Source organism: Mesocricetus auratus, unplaced genomic scaffold (assembly GCF_017639785.1).
Source record: "Mesocricetus auratus isolate SY011 unplaced genomic scaffold, BCM_Maur_2.0 Super-Scaffold_100007, whole genome shotgun sequence".
Lineage (NCBI taxonomy): Eukaryota > Metazoa > Chordata > Mammalia > Rodentia > Cricetidae > Mesocricetus > Mesocricetus auratus.
Window position 1 is genome coordinate 12,677,188 of NW_024429191.1, and position 15,406 is coordinate 12,692,593.

Genomic DNA, 15,406 nt, shown 5'->3' on the forward strand with positions numbered 1-15,406 from the left:
CCCCTGCTTTCTCAGCACAATGAGGAAACTAATGTGCTGCAGATCCGCTGGGATCGCTATCTTGGCTAGGTCTGTGGAGCGGCAAGCTTGACCCACGAGGCAGTGTGGTGGAAGCCACGAGAGAGTGGGCCGCTAGGAAGAGCACCACCCCCCCGGAGGGATTACTGTAGTGCTCCTTGAACCTGGTTAGTCCTCTCAAGAACAAGCTGTCATATACGAAAGAGTGATGTTCATCCCACATCTCACACCATTGTGATGCCACCCACCGCAAGGTCCTCGTCAGAGGTCACAGGGGACCAACCACCTTCAGAACTGTGAACTAAATAAAACCCATCATTCCTTTATGACATATCCAGTCTCTAGCTTCCTGTAGCAAATGGACTAGTGCAGGCCTGTTAGGGACACGCGACTATAGAATGTACAGTACTGGAGACACTGGTTGGCTAGTGCTGGAAAACAGTGCTCCGTATGGGGGTAGGGGATGAGGTAGGAAGGCATGCAAACAGCCTGACCGGTTAGTCATGGAGGCCTTGAACGCCACCTACGGTGGAGAGCATCTGTGAGCAGTAGGGTCCATGGAAGGCTTCTGAGCAGGGCACGATTGCAAACAGAGCTCCCTTTAGGGGGATAAACTTGGCCACAGGAAAGATGGAAAAGATGGAAGGGAGGCTGCAGACTCTCCCCCTTGTAAAGAGAAGCCTTCCCGCCAGCCTGGTTCCAGAGCCGCATCAGTCCCAAATAACCACACAGGAGGCTATATTAATTATGAAGCTGTTGGCCTTGCTTGTTTCTTACTGGCTAGCTCTGACTTAAGTATTTATCCCATAATTGTTAATCTAAGTATTTCTCTTACCGGAGAAGTTTCCGGGCTTCTTATCCCTATGGCGGTTACATCTTGATTCCCTGTGTTTCTCCTACCCAGAGTCCTCCTCGACTCCTAGTCCCACCTATCTTGCTTCCCTATTGGCCAACAGTGCTTTATTGACATATACACAGGACTTCCCCAACACCCCCTGCTCCTGAGACCACATGGCCTCCTCCCATCCCAGGAGACTCTCCCTGCGTGGAATTCTGCCTAAGCCAGCTTCCTCTAGCTAGTTGCTCTACAGGTTCAAATGTCTTTGTCCCTAAGTCTTCACAGTGCTGTTCTTGTGATGAGCATCCCTACAGAGACAGACATACAGACAGCAGCCCAGAGAGGACATCTCTGTCCCCCTGTCCATCCAACTGTGTCCTGGTAAAGGGCCCAGTTCCATCCAGAAGATTGCTGATGAAGAGGCTGAAAAACACTGGCTTTTGCCTTCCCAACCTGCCTGCTTTTCTGCCAGCTATGGACTGGGAGAAGTACAGCTTGCCAGCCAAGACGACACCAACATCACAAAAAGACCAGGAGCTCATTCAGGCTTGACAAAATACCCCTCCAGGGTGTGGCCTTTCCTGCATGATCCTGCCATGTGAGACACAGCACTCTATCAGCTCCAGGCGGGGCAGGGGGGAATGAATTCTATGATTTACAATGCTTGAGTTTGCAAAATGTCTTCTGGGCCAGAAATTTGGAATACTACCATCTAGGTGGGAGTCTGAGCTCTGTCCCTGGTCTCTGCACTCCTAAAGGGCAATGCCTTGCTCCCAAGATGCCTCTGTGAGATGGGAATGCAGAGACTGACTGGCTTGTTACCACCCAGAGGCTGGTTTGTTACTGGCGAGGACCCACTGTGGTCAAGCAGCTAGGCTTATTCATCACAGAAGCATCTCTCCAGGACTTCTCTGCAAGTCTGTGCAGGAAGCTGGGAGTTTTAAAACAAGGAACGTCACTCTGGCTCCTGGGACACTTGGAGTCTAGTGAGGGAGCCGTGTGTGTGTGTGTGTGTGTGTGTGTGTGTGTGTGTGTGTGTGTGTGTGTGTGTTGTGTGTGAACACCTGGGGATGTGTGATGTGCATGTGCCCATGAGAGACTGTCTGCACCCCTCAGGACTGGGTCCAGTCCTATAAGCAGACATTTAACAAGCAGTGGGCTGTGTGATGATTCAGGAGATGACTATGGTGCTGATAAGTAGGGCAGTCTCACACCAGCCTGTAGAGGGCGCCATCAAGACCATGGAAATAGGGTAGGTGTGTAAGGTACAGCAGTTCCCTGAAGATTTTTTTCCTTTTCTTTTAAGACATATTTTATTTGCATGTATGTGACTACAGGTGACCACAGAGGACAGAAGAGGGCATCGGATCCCTGAGCTGGAGTTACAGGTTATGAGCCTTCCCTGATGGGTGTGGGGAACCAGACTGGGGTCCTCTACCAGAGTTCTTAACTGCTGAGCCATCTCTGCAGCCCTCCTTTTCTTTGAAAAATAAAAAAGGAAAGAGAGAGAGAGAGAGAGAGAGAGAGAGAGAGAGAGGGAGGGAGGGAGGGAGGGAGGGAGGGAGGGAGGGAGGGAGGGAGAGAGATTACATTTTTAAGAAGACAAGGTCCTCTACCAGAGTTCTTAACTGCTGAGCCATCTCTGCAGCCCTCCTTTTCTTTGAAAAATAAAAAAGGAAAGAGAGAGAGAGAGAGAGAGAGAGAGAGAGAGAGAGAGAGAGAGGGAGGGAGGGAGGGAGGGAGGGAGGGAGGGAGGGAGGGAGGGAGGGAGGGAGGGAGAGAGATTACATTTTTAAGAAGACAAGGTTCAACAGTGAAGGAATGGTTTATTTCAAAATAAACCTGGGTGACCCCATAGGGAAGGTGGGACAGTGAAAACCTGGGGGCTAAGGAGGTGGGAGAGTGAACTGAACCTCTCTCACAGGCTGTGGGTTTTCTCAGAGCTGGGGAAGGGCCTGAGGTCTACTTTGACCTGATAGTGCTAAGGGTTAAACCAGGATGTCGGGAATGGTGTTAGAGTGTTGACTTGGGAAACAGAAAGTGTAGCCACAGGGAGGAGGAGGCTGTTCTGTCTGCAGTGTCCACACAGGAGGGGAGGGGGCTGGGATGGGCTTGCCTCCCTGTGGTGGTCTTGTTGACTCAGCGTCCATTTGTTTGTTTCTGTGCGTGCGCACGCTGGGCCCGTGTGTCCCAAGGCGTGTATAGAGGGCAGAGGACAACCTGAGGGAATTCTTCCTTCTGTCGTGTGGGCTCCGGGTCATCAGGCTTGACAGCAAGCTTCTTTACCACCTGAACCACCTCACCGGCCTTTTTTCTTCTTTGTATCTTTACTTCTGTTTCTCTGTGCTGCTCTAGTTAGTTTTGTACTACTGTGATACAACGCCATGACCAAAAGCAAATTGGGGAGGAAGGAATTTACTTCGTCTTACACCTCCCAAGTCATCTGTCACAGAGGTAAGCCAGGGAAGAAGAGAACATGAAGGAGCACCACTGATCGGTGTTCCCTTGGTTTGCTCAGCCGCCTTCCTTATACAACCAAGGCCCCCCTGCCTAGGGATGACACTGCTCACAGTGGGCGGGGCCCTCTCTATCAATTAGCTGTCAAGAAAATGCCCACAGCCATGCCCATAGGCCAGTCTGATGGAGTCAATTCTTCAGTGAGATTCTGTCTTCCCAGGTATGTCTAGGTTTGAGTCAAGTTGACAAAATCTAACTACGACATGTGTGTTGTTTCCTGTGTGTCTAGGTGTGTGTGAGTGTCATCGCCTGTGTGTGCACACTGAAGTTCACGTGTTCTTCTCTGTCCCTCTCCATCTTATTCCTTGAGACAGGGTCTCTCACGGGGTCCGAGGGTCACCCATTGGCCAGACTCCAGGAACCTGTCTGTCTTGTGTCCCCCTCCCCCATTTGGGAGCTTGCAGACATAAGCCACGTACTCAGCCTTTTATATGTGCCTTAGGGACCCAAACTGAGTACATGAGTCATCTCCCCAGTCTGTGGGAACCAGAAGAGAGAAGTGGCTGGTAGGGAATGAGGCTGGACATGTGATTCAAGGAGATTCAGAGTAAGAAAAACATGGTTGTAATTGGGCATCACCAAGATTAAAGTGAAACTCAAGACTTACATGAGGTTTAAGGGAGAGTTTAGCTGTTATCAGTATAGCTGGTAGAAAATTACAAAAATACACGTACTTTCCAGGATCTACCTCTCTCACACAAGCATCTAAGACTGTAGCTGTTCTTTTTATATTTATAATTTTTTATTTTTATTTTATGTGCATTGGTGTTTTGCCTGCATGTATGTCTGTATGAGGGTGTCAGATCTTGGAGTTACAGACAGTTGTGAGCTGTCATGTGGGTGCTGGGAATTGAACCTGGTCCTCTGGAAGAGCAGTGTTCTTAACTGCTGAGCCATCTCTCCAGCCCCCAACTTCTGCTGTTTTTATGCCACCTGTGGATGAGAAGACCAAGGTACTTGCCCAAGGTCACACCCTGTTGGACACGGGTGTGTGGCTGGGCACAAAGTGTGAAGTCAGACAATCTATAAGTGCCAATTTGTCCCAGCATCTTAAGGAAGCACTACCTGTTCAAACATCTTCAGCTTCCCCATCAGCAAACAGAAGGGATGGCTTGTAAGTCACAGGGCTATGGTACCCTAGTAAGGCAATGCACATGTAAAGTACCAGGCCAGTGCTAAGCTCACTGACAAACCCCAGCAAATACTCTTAGGCTGGTGAGTGGCTAGAGTAAGTTTAGAATCCAAGTGAGATTCTCTCTCCTGCCAGAGATTTGGATTCCCTGATGCACTTGAGTTTTCAGAAATGTTTTGTGTGGCTAGCTAAGGATCGCAATAGGTAGCCCTACCCCCTTAAGCTCTATTGACCATGTGAGTTGAGAGTTTGTGATTTTGTTTTAGGGTTTTTGTTTTTTGGGATTTTTTTTGCAGTTTTTTGTCTTGTTATGTTTCTCAGCAGATAATCCTCAGTGCCTCCAAAGCAGTGCCTGGGTGGTCCTTTCCAGTGTGAATAGCCAACCTAAATCATCACATCCCTAGCCCACAGTCAGTCCCCACCCCACCTCAAATAGGCTGCCTTCTCGGGAAAGACCAAATGTGTAGGAGGTTAAGTTGAAGATTCTGAAAGGCAAGGGAAAAATCGCCCACACCCTGTATAAAACTCAGCAAAGAGCTTGAGCAGGCTGTTCCCCTCCCCCTGTCACTAATCACTAGAGAAATGCAAATAAGGCTACAGTGAGTCATTGCTCCACACCATCCAGCAGGCATGGGGAGCGAGGTGGAGAGAGCTGGGCCTCTCGGGCACTGCCAATGGGCAGTAAAAACGGCAAGGCCACCAGGAAGACCGAAGGGCGAGTCCACAAAAGGAATGAACAAATCAAGAGAGGATTGGCATGCGATCCAGATTCTACTTCCGGAATACACCTTAAAGAACCGCAAGAAGGGACTTTGAACATGTATCTGTATGTCAACAGCGTTAGTCACAACAGCCCGAAGGTGATGACAACTCAAGTGCCCATCAGACACATGAATAAAGCGCACAATGTGTGTGTAAAAAGCGCACAATGAAATAGTATTCAGCCACAGAAAGGAAGGAGATCCTGAAGCAGGTAGCATGGATGGGGGTGAAGTTTGTGGACACTGAGTGAAATGAACCAGGCACCCAAGACAGATGCTGAGAGGGAACTTTCTCCAGTGATCTAGAGTGACCAGACTTATACAGACAGAAACCAGCAGGCAGATGTGGGGAGTGGGGTGGGGTGGGGGTACATGGGAGAGGAGGCATTACTGCTGCTACAGGCAGGTGGGGGACATAACCTCCCCAGGCCAGGCGCACAAGGCAGGGAACTAGGCACACCTGGAGGGCTGGGAACTGGGAGCTGGCTGATTCATATTGCATTCCCATTCTGCAGTCTGTGGTCCTGCTCGTTAGGGAGGCTTGCTCTGTGCAGAGGATGGGAGAGGTCAGGCAGTCACCACATTGCATATTTCCAGAGTGGCCAGTGGGTGTCTTGGGTGGTTGCTCTGCTGGAGAAGAAGGTGCCGAGGGAATGACTGGGCCAGAGAGGGCCCTGGTCCAAAGCGGAGGCTGCTCTCCAAATGGGTCAGCTAGAACAGCTTAATAAGGAGTCTGTTTCTCACCGGATGCGCTGCACCAAGGGAACCAAGAAAAGGATCCCGTGCCAGGAACTGTGCCCATTGCTAGCACAAAGCCATGATCACTGGTAAAGACATTCAGACTTCTCCTCCTGCCAGGGCCTCCCACCAGCCAAGTTACCCAAGTGAAGGCCACCAGACCAGACTCTACCACCAGAGCAGTGGAAAAGGCAGGCAAGGAAGCCAGAAAGGCACGGGAGGGCTTTCCAGAGGGAATCAAAATGAAACTATCTGCAATGGCCTGACTGGACTGAGGAGAACCCTCCCATGAGAAATTCCTTGGCTGATCTGTACTATGGGTGGGAAGGTGCCTGAGGGGAACCCCTGCTCAGTGGCTGGGAGAACACTGACCTGCAGCCCGAACTACTTATCTGTGTTGTTATGTGCGTCTGGTCATTCATTCATTCATTCATTCATTCAGCATCTGTCAGTTACTAAGTGCCCAGCCAATGCTAGGAGGTGCTAGGTGAAAAACGGTGGAGCCACCTGTAGCTTTGATTTGCTTAGTATGGGGCAACCATGGGTTCAACCCACCTGCTCCATGAATCTGCAGGCTGCTCTCAGTTAGGTCCTCTGTAAAAGGCGATTAATCGTCTTCCCCTATTCCCAGGTATTATGAGGTAGGGCACAGGACCAGGTGTGAATGCAGCCCACCATGGATGGGTTAGGGGTTCGCTACCTACTCAGTACCCCTACTTTCGTTCACATTCACAACCCTTTGCAGGGGCGCGAGGGCATTTTTGTAGTTTTTCTCTCCAACTCACAGACAGTGAACCCAGGAGACCTAGTCACCACTCCTTCCTCCCTGAATCCCTAGAGCTGGGGGTGGGCGACCACCCTGAGCCCATTTCAGAGATGGAGAGCCTGAGCAGGCTGCTTGGATGCCTGGGATTAGAGTCGCAAGGCCCGGGAGCAGGGGGCGGGGCTCGCCGTCCCGCCGGGCGCGGGGACAAAGGCCCGCGGGCGGACGTGGCCCGGCCCGGCCGGGCGGGCCCTTTAAGCGGGGTGGGCGGGCGGCGCGGGGGCGGGCAGGGGCGGGGCGCGGAGGGCGGCGGCGGCGGCGGCGGCGGCGGCAGAGGCTAGTGCTCGGCGGCTCCGATCGCGTTGGCCTGGCCTGGCCCGCACGGCGCTGGGCGCAGAGAACGGCCATGCCGCCGCGGCGCAGCATCGTGGAGGTGAAGGTGCTGGACGTGCAGAAGCGGCGCGTGCCCAACAAGCATTATGTGAGTCTGCGCCCACGCCACGCGGCGACCCCAGCCCCGCGCAGAACTTGTGCCCTGCGCCCTTCCTGCTGTCTGTCTCACCATGCGCCCCTAGTCCCCGCGCCCTCCCCGCCATCTCCCCGCGCGCTCCCGGCCCCCCCGCGCCCTCCCCGCCTGCCCACCCGTGCAAAAGTCTGGCCCCAGCCGCTGCTGGAGATTCAGACAGAAACCAGAAGAGAGACCCACGGAGGCGCGGTTTCAGGCCACCCTCCTGTCCAGAGGCGCCCAGCCTCGTGGGGCCAGCCAGTCAAGCCCCTAGTCCTTCTGGGCATAGGTCATCTGAGTGCCCCTCTCCAGTAACTTCCGTTAACCATGTGGGAAAGTTTCCCCGGGAGTAACCCCCCTCTGTGAAATGAGAATTTTGTTTGGAGCTGGCGAGGGATGGAGGAAATGGGTTCCCGGTGTCATTTTGCAGATGGGAAGGCTGAGGGCTCTGGAACATGGACAGTGAACCTGGGGCCCATGGTGACCCGCAGGTGGTAAGTGGCCTCCGGGACTGCTTAGGGACCTTGTCTGTGCTTGAGGTAGCCCAGGTTTCACCTCAGAGGTTCTGGGTAGTGAATCTAGAGGAGGCCCTGGGGACCTCACTCGAAGAGTGAAGGGGGATAGTGTCCCCGCCTGGAAGAAGCTGGCTGTAGCAGCCCTGGAGAAGTTAACCAGGAAGGAAAAAAGCAAGAGGGAGGGAAAAAAAATCCTAACAAAGAAGTGTGGAACAATGACTAGAAAAGGGCGTTGGCTGGAGAAAGGCTGGCCTGGGGCCTCCCTGGAAGCCCCTTTTGGATCTATTTGTTTAAGAGAGTCATTCTTATAAAGCAGACAGATATACATGCCTTCCATGAGTCGCCCATAAAATTCTGGAAGGAGATGGCCGGGAATCCACCGCACTCTTCAAGAAAGGGTGTGCTGTGTTCCCGTGTATTGTTATTGGCTAGGCATTCAGTTACTCAGTCCTGGGCCAGCCAGTGGGGGCTGCTTCCTGGACCTGTGGTATCTTTAAATAGAGCTAAGTTTTCCTTACTTCAGAGCTCAGCTAAATTATCTTGGTTTCCCCACACCCCACCCCCTTTTTTCCCCTTAACTGTTTAAAATGCTGCCAAATCTTGGTTTCTTGTGGGAGCCTGTTGAGTTGCCTCTTGGGTATGGGACAGTTTTCAGTAACACACCAACTGGAGGAAGTCTGGAATTCTTTGTGCCGCCTGCCCCCAGATCTGTGAGCCCGCCAGATCTGTGAGCCCACCACACCAGAATAGCTACAGCCACCACTCTCTCTTGCTCTGCCACACACCGTTAGTGGTGGCTTTCTCAAGTCCATTGCAGAGCAAGTGTAAGTTCAGGCCTGTAGGACCAAAACAGTTGTGCCACACCTCTTCTTAGACCCCTCTCAAAACCTGGGAATCCACTTAGGCCCATGCTTCCCTGCCAGCGCTTGGGTGCCCTTGAACTTCCAACAAGCCGTTAGAGACCCACTGAGCCAGGTCTGTGTAGCAGCATAGCTTGGAGCTCAGCTCTTGGACTCCCCAGTTGCTATCACTTCTTGGAGTCTCCGGGTCCTCATATGAAAGATGGAGTGATGACACCCACTCCCAGTGGGAGCAGTCATATGACCGGCATGGAGCTCCTTAATTGTGGCCCGGTGGTGTCCATGTCTCTCTGATTGGAAACGTGTTGAAGTCATGCTGAAGCTTGTTCCGAGAACTTCTTCCTCTGACTGTGGGTTTAGTCACTGCTGTGACAAGGGGCTTTCTCCCTGCCGCCCAGCCTTCGATTCCCCCGGTGAGGAAGGGGGTAGGGATGTGTGCACCCTGAGTCACCCAGAGGAGCAGATAATGTGGAACTATGGTGGCGGGGTCACAAAGCCAACGGCAGCCGACTGGAGTGTGCCACCTGCACCCCAGCTCCAAACCCTGCAAGCAGTGGGTCTGGAAACAGGCGTTGGCAGCCTGGCTGAAGTAACCTTGTTCTGCCCTCCACACAGCAGTTCTCCTTTCTCTTCTCCTTTCTCCAGTTGTGCTGGGGACCATCTTAGTCTGTTTTTCATTGTATCGCCAAGTGCCTGACGTGTGGTGCTTTGTGAGAGGAAGAGGTTTATGTAGCTGCCTGGGAAGCTGGAAGTCCAAGATTGGGCTGCCTCATCAGTTTGGCCCCTGGACTTCTTGGCTGCATCCAGAGTTGCAGGTGACATCATGGTGGGAGCATGTGTAGAGAGAAAGATTGTATGGTGACACTAGAAGCCAGAAAGTTGAGGAAGGAGCCATTTTGCTCCTTTGTAACAACAAGCCCTTTGGGAACTGAGGTCCCAGGAGAACTACCTTAATCTGTTTTTAAGGCCATGCACCCAATGACCTAACTACCTCTCCCTAGGCTCCGCCCCTTAGGTCCTACTGTTTCTCATGCTACCACACTGGGGACTAGGCTTCTAACACAAAACTCTTGGACATGGACAGACCATATCCAGACCCTAACGGGGACACCGTGTACTCCTGCCCCTGTCACAGCACCACAGTGCAATGTGCACATCGGTTTGGAGTGCCCTGGCTGCTGTGTTGTCCCTCTGATTCCATGCCTGGTATGGACCCAGTCCTCTGAGGCTACAGTTAGACAGCAATGCCTAGGACTCAGGACCAAGTCTCCTGCTCTATATCTCCATATCAGAGTAGCAGTCACTGCGTGTAGTCTCTCCTGTGCCTGTCCCACTCAGAATCTGGGCTTCAGAATGAATATGAAGGGAGCATCTCAGAGTGGATACTGGGGCCCCCTTCCCTAACTGGGGTGTCTTCTAGCAACCTCTGGGGATATTGTTGGGATCCTCTCCCATGTGCTGATAAAGGGCACACAGGATCAAGGGCACAGGAGGGTCCCCAAGCACAGCAGTGCTGACCAGCCCTGGATGGAGCCCTGGGTGCGGGTTTCATTGTCATGATAGCTCTTTGGGGGTGGTAGACTCCTGTCCTGTGACTTCTTCAGTGTTGCAGAGGCACAGCGAGAGCAAAGCCCACCCCATCCATAGACCCCTGCTTCTGCAGGCTCTGCATTTGTCTCAAATCCTTTGCCTTCATATTTAAAATAAATCACAGAGACAGAGGCGCTTGTGTCCTTCCAGTCGTCACATCTCTCCCCAGACGACTGGCCTGCATCTGTTATTTATCATTCCTGTGTACTTCTCAGTTGATAGCCCAGGCTGGCCTGGAACTAACCACGTATACCAGACTGGCCTTGGACTCGCGGAGATCCTCCGGCCTTTGCCTTTTGAGTGCTGGGATTAAAGTCCGCATGCCTGGCCCCCACTCGCTTTTAAAATACAGATTCACAGGCTGGAGAGATGGCTCAGTGGCTAAGAGCACTTGTTGCTCTTGCAGAGGTCCTGGATTTGATTCCCAGCACCCACCTGGTGTTTCACAACCGTCTGTGACTCCAGTTCCAGGGGATTTGATACCCTCCTCTGACCTCCACAGACACCCAGCACACATATGGTGCACATCCAGGCAACATCTACACATAAAATAAAATGTGCGTTCATAGGGATACTTTTTTATTGTTTAGCTGCTTTCTTCGGGTATCATTTATATGCCGCCACAGTGACCCATTGTAGCCATAGAGGTCACTGGCATTTGTAGTAGCTGTATAGGGCTAAATAGTCATCACCCCAGTCCAATTCTGTAACATTTCCATCCCCCCATTTGCTATCAGTATCCCTCTCCTTGCCCTTTACATGTTTAACTGCCAACCCATCTCAATCTTGTCTTTGATGTTTTGAAACTGTAAAAGTCTCGCCCTGTTCAGAACTATGTTAATTAGGAAGCCCCAGCTCATCGCACAACACTCCATCTGTGGCCGTTTCCCTCCGCCCTCCAGGTCCTCTTCCTACTGGGGACTCGGGGCTGTTCTTCCCGGCAGTTAACCTGGCTGGAACTGTTGCTGCGTCTCATCCCAGCACAGGAACTCTGCTGGGTCTTGGAGTGTGTGCTCAGCTCTGCATGTCACCACAGGAGCCACGTCCCTGGGTTCCCCCTGCTCTGGGTCTCCTCCAGTCTCTATTGTCAGATTTTCTGGTTGGTGTCATTGTGCTTGCTGCACAGTAGTGTCCCGTGATAGTGCTCCTTAGTCTCTCCCTGCTTGCTAATGAGGTCAAGTGGCATTTTGCGCCTTCGTTGGCCAGCTGAGGTTCCCTCCTCTGTGAATTGCCTGTTTATCCTTTGCTGCTGGATCAGTGTGTTTTGCCTTTTATCTTCTCTTGATGTGAAAGGGTTATACATCTGGGATACTAATCTTGCAGGTGGTTAGATTAATGCTCTCGGTTTCCCCTTGAGGAGACTGTAGGCTCAGAGAATCCCAAGTATGTGCAGGGAGAGACTCCATGGGAACTGAGCTAGGCGTGTTTGTCCAGGAAACAGAGGCAGCCTTTGGGGGGGTCCCCACCACAAACCAGGGGGTTCGCTGTTGCCAGATCTTCTGAGATGCTGGGGTCGTCCTATTCTCTCCTCCCTCTATTCATTCATTAACCCTTGTCACTTACTCTATAGAAGCTCTCTGTGGATCGACCTCATAGAGCGAAAGATTGTCAGGCTGCCCCTCCTTAACTGATCAGGTACCCGGAGCCTGGGAGTGACGGTTACCTGATGAGTCAGTGCGTACCATGCTGGTTATCCTGTGAAACCAGAGCTGTCCTCTGTATTGTGTGGCGGTCCCCAGATGCTGAGCTGTGGCGTGTAAATCTGCTACCCATGTATATACACAGCCACTTCCCTCCTCTGCCACCCCTTTTATGGGAACCCTCAGAGCAGGGCCGCCAGTGAGAATGTTAGAGACAAGCCAGCCTGGATACAATCTCTTTGTGGCAGTAGGCCCTACCTTGGCTTCTGGCTTCGTGGGCTAGGTGGCTCCTCCTGAGAAGATAGTGTGAGAATTCAAAGGTGCTAGAATTCTGCTGGAGAAAACTGCCAGCGACTAGCACATTTCTTATCGACTTACCTTTGCCTTTGTGGTGGCCAAGTCTGGCTTTGAATCTCATCACTGCTGAGCCAGAAGGCCTGCCAATGGCACTTCCCAGGGTGTCTGAATGTCACAGGTTTAAGTCCTGACCCTCAGTGCTGGGCCTGAAGTGGACAGCCATGAGTGGCGGCCATGAAGAACCACAGGTCATGGTCTGGACCTACTGCAACTCTGAGATGCGCTGTGCCTGCCCTCACGCTTCTGCTCTCTCCTGTGGCACCTGCCCAGGCTGGGTGCCATGCTACAGCATGAAGAGCCACTCCAGTCCCCTCTACAGATGGCTCTGTACTTCACCGTGTCTGCCACACAGCGCTAGCACCCTTACAGCATTTAAAAAAGAGAGACTTATTTTTATCTATGTGTGCATGTGCTTGTGTGTATGAGTGAATGCGTTAAACCAGACTGATGCCCTCGGAGGCCAGAAGAGGATGTTCAGGCCTCTGGAGCTGAAGTTACAGATAGTTGTGAACCTGGGTGCTGGGAACTGAACGTGGGTCCTCTGGGAGAGCAGCAAATGCTTTTAACTGCCGAGCCGTCTCTTCAGCCCCTGAGTAGAACTTAAAAAAAAAAAATAAGTGTCTGTTGCTTTCTTGAGGCTGAAAAAGAAAAGCGGCATTCCTGTCACAGAAGCAAGCTTGCCGAGCGGGTGGCAAATAGGATGGCTTCAGGGTGCTGTCTGGGGGCCTTGACAGCTGTGCGCACTGCTCCGATCCCCTCCACGCCAGGTATAGGCACCTGGCCCTCCCCTCACTGAAGGCCCGTTCCAAGGGAGGTGCCTCAGCTACGCCTCTCATGCTCTGAGTTCTGCAGGTTGGAGGAGACTGCGCTGGCATAGCTCCAAAGAGTTTCTGTGTGGACAGAGTCTGCGCCCTCCCATGCCTGTAGTGAATGGAGAAAGTCCACCGTACAAGTGGGTTCAGATTTCTACTCTGCCACTTACCAGCTCTGTGACCACAGTCACATCACTTACCCTCTCTGTGCTCAGTGCCCCATCTATAAAATTGGGTTGCTAATAGTTCTAGTTTGGGGAGACCAATACGAGGGTTATATTGGACCCAGGCCCAGGTCCAGACCTTTCAAGAGCAAGCCTTACTAGAGACGGTCATGCATACTGTCATTTACCACAGTCGTAGGCTGGTGGCCGCTTTCATGCCCACCCGTAGAGAACAGGACCCATGTGACATGCACATTCAGAGTTCCAGGAGGGTGGAGTAGATGTGTTTGTTCTTCCAGAGCATCACAGCCAAACTGTGATGGGCACATGCTCAGGCCCTTCCTGCAGGTTGCCAGAGAAGGGTGGAAATGACCATCTATGGAGGCCCAGGAATAGAGCTGATAAAAAGTGTTGTACTTTTTCGTTTTTGCTTGTCTGTGCTTTTTTATGTTTTTCAAATGTTCTGCAGTATACACATGACCCTGTTTTTGGTGAAAATCAAAACCAGTGACTGCTTGTTTTAGAAAAAGAGTCTTGCCAAGCTGAGGTGGCTCCAACAGGTCCCCACATCCTGCTGTCAGCCTGTGAAGTCCCTCTGGATCCCTCCTGATCCTCCTTGGGCAAGACCTCCTCAGATAGGCTTCTGCTGGCCACAGATGCTCTTTCCAACTCCTGCCGCACATGAAGGACTCACGGGTCGTTTTTCATCCATGAACTGAAGAAGCAAAAGCTATGAGTGTGAAATCCCACAGGGCAACTGGGGACATGATTTCCTGGCTGTAGTGTACCTTGTTCAGAGAGTCCAGTCCTCTATGGTGCCTGCAGCTCCTAAGGAGGGGTGCAGAACCATGCAGCCCAGGGTCCTGTAGACACTCGGTGTGCTGGAAAAGTCCTTCAGCTAGAGCTGTGCCTGACCCCTGTTCCTGGGATATTTTGTATGTCTGAGGGCTCCCTAACCCAGGTGCCCACAGTGGGCAAGTGGCACAGTTACTGCACCTCCAGAGAGGACCAGACTGGGGGCCTCCCATTGAGCTGCACATCCCATTCATGATGCTTGGGCTCTGCTTGCGATTACCCATCTGTCGTCTTAGTTACGGTTACTATTGCTGTGATGAAACACCATGACCTTTGAGGAAGGAAGGATTTATTTGGCTTACATATCCTGAGACACAGTCCACTGAGGGAACTCAAGGCAGAAACACAAGCAGGCCAGGAACCTGGAGGCAGAAGCTAATGCAGAGGCCATGGAGGGTGCTGCTCACTGGCTAGTCCCTGGTGGCTTCTTATAGAACCCAGGACCATCAGCCCAGGGGTGGCCCCACCCACAAAGAGTTGGATCTTTAGAGTCATCTTCTCAGTTGAGGTTCCTTCCTCTCAGATGACTTTAGCTTGTCAAGTTGACATAAAACTATCCGATACAGCACCCTTTCCCTTTGGAGGAAACCGGTGAATGTGACTCAGTTGCCCTCTTTCCTTTGTGTCCCTGCCACTGCAGGAAAGGGAGATGACAGTCCCCGAGTAGCCTGTGTACCAGTGGGTGTTGTCAATGAGGTGACTGAGGGGAAATGAGGCTTGTTCAGATGGCCTTGTGTGGCATCTGGAACGGAGAGCTCTGGACTAGGACAGTCCTTTGCTTACTGCTGTCCATGATAAGTCCCTTCTTCAAAGCTGGTGGCTTTCCCAGGATTCAAAAGCTTTTGTGCTGGGAACACAAGATGCTGGGATGCTTGTCCTTGAAGTTTTCCTATCCTTGGGTCAGTGTCCCAAAGCCAATGCTCTGTGGTCCCTTTCCTAAAGCCCAGAGTGGTGAGATTGACCAAATCCTGTAATAAGCTGGCATTCCTTATCTCCTAATCAAACATGGGGACAAGATTTGGAACAGAGTAACAATTGACTCAGTAGCTCAGCAGTGGTGCTATGGATGGGTGGTATGGCTGCCCCCACTCCCAAGGCTCTGTCCCTTCTGGAATCTCACAGTTTCACTAGAAACTGCAGTCCCTCTGTACCATACTCAAGCTGTGGGACTCCCCTCTCTTGCTCACTAGCCCGAGCCTTCATTGTAAGCTGCAGGGAGAAGGATCTGGAAGGAGGGGAACTCCACCATCTGTCAGTCTCTGCAACCCTGTTTCAGCCCATCCTGACTGAGCAGAAGAGAACCCAGCCCACACAATACAATGTGAATTCCGAACAAATACG

General features: G+C 52.0%; 1 protein-coding gene across 2 annotated transcripts in view; it reads left to right on the forward strand.

The window, feature by feature from the left end:
- The first annotated feature begins 7,097 nt into the window (after nucleotides 1-7,097).
- Nucleotides 7,098-15,406, forward strand: part of Sh3pxd2b (SH3 and PX domains 2B) — an 83,002-nt gene continuing 74,693 nt past the window's right edge. For both annotated transcript variants that reach the window (XM_013125936.3, XM_005086998.4), the window contains exon 1: nucleotides 7,098-7,248. In XM_013125936.3, coding sequence (XP_012981390.1) covers nucleotides 7,174-7,248 — 75 coding nt within the window. In that variant the 5' untranslated portion in view covers nucleotides 7,098-7,173. The remainder of the gene's footprint in view (nucleotides 7,249-15,406) is intronic.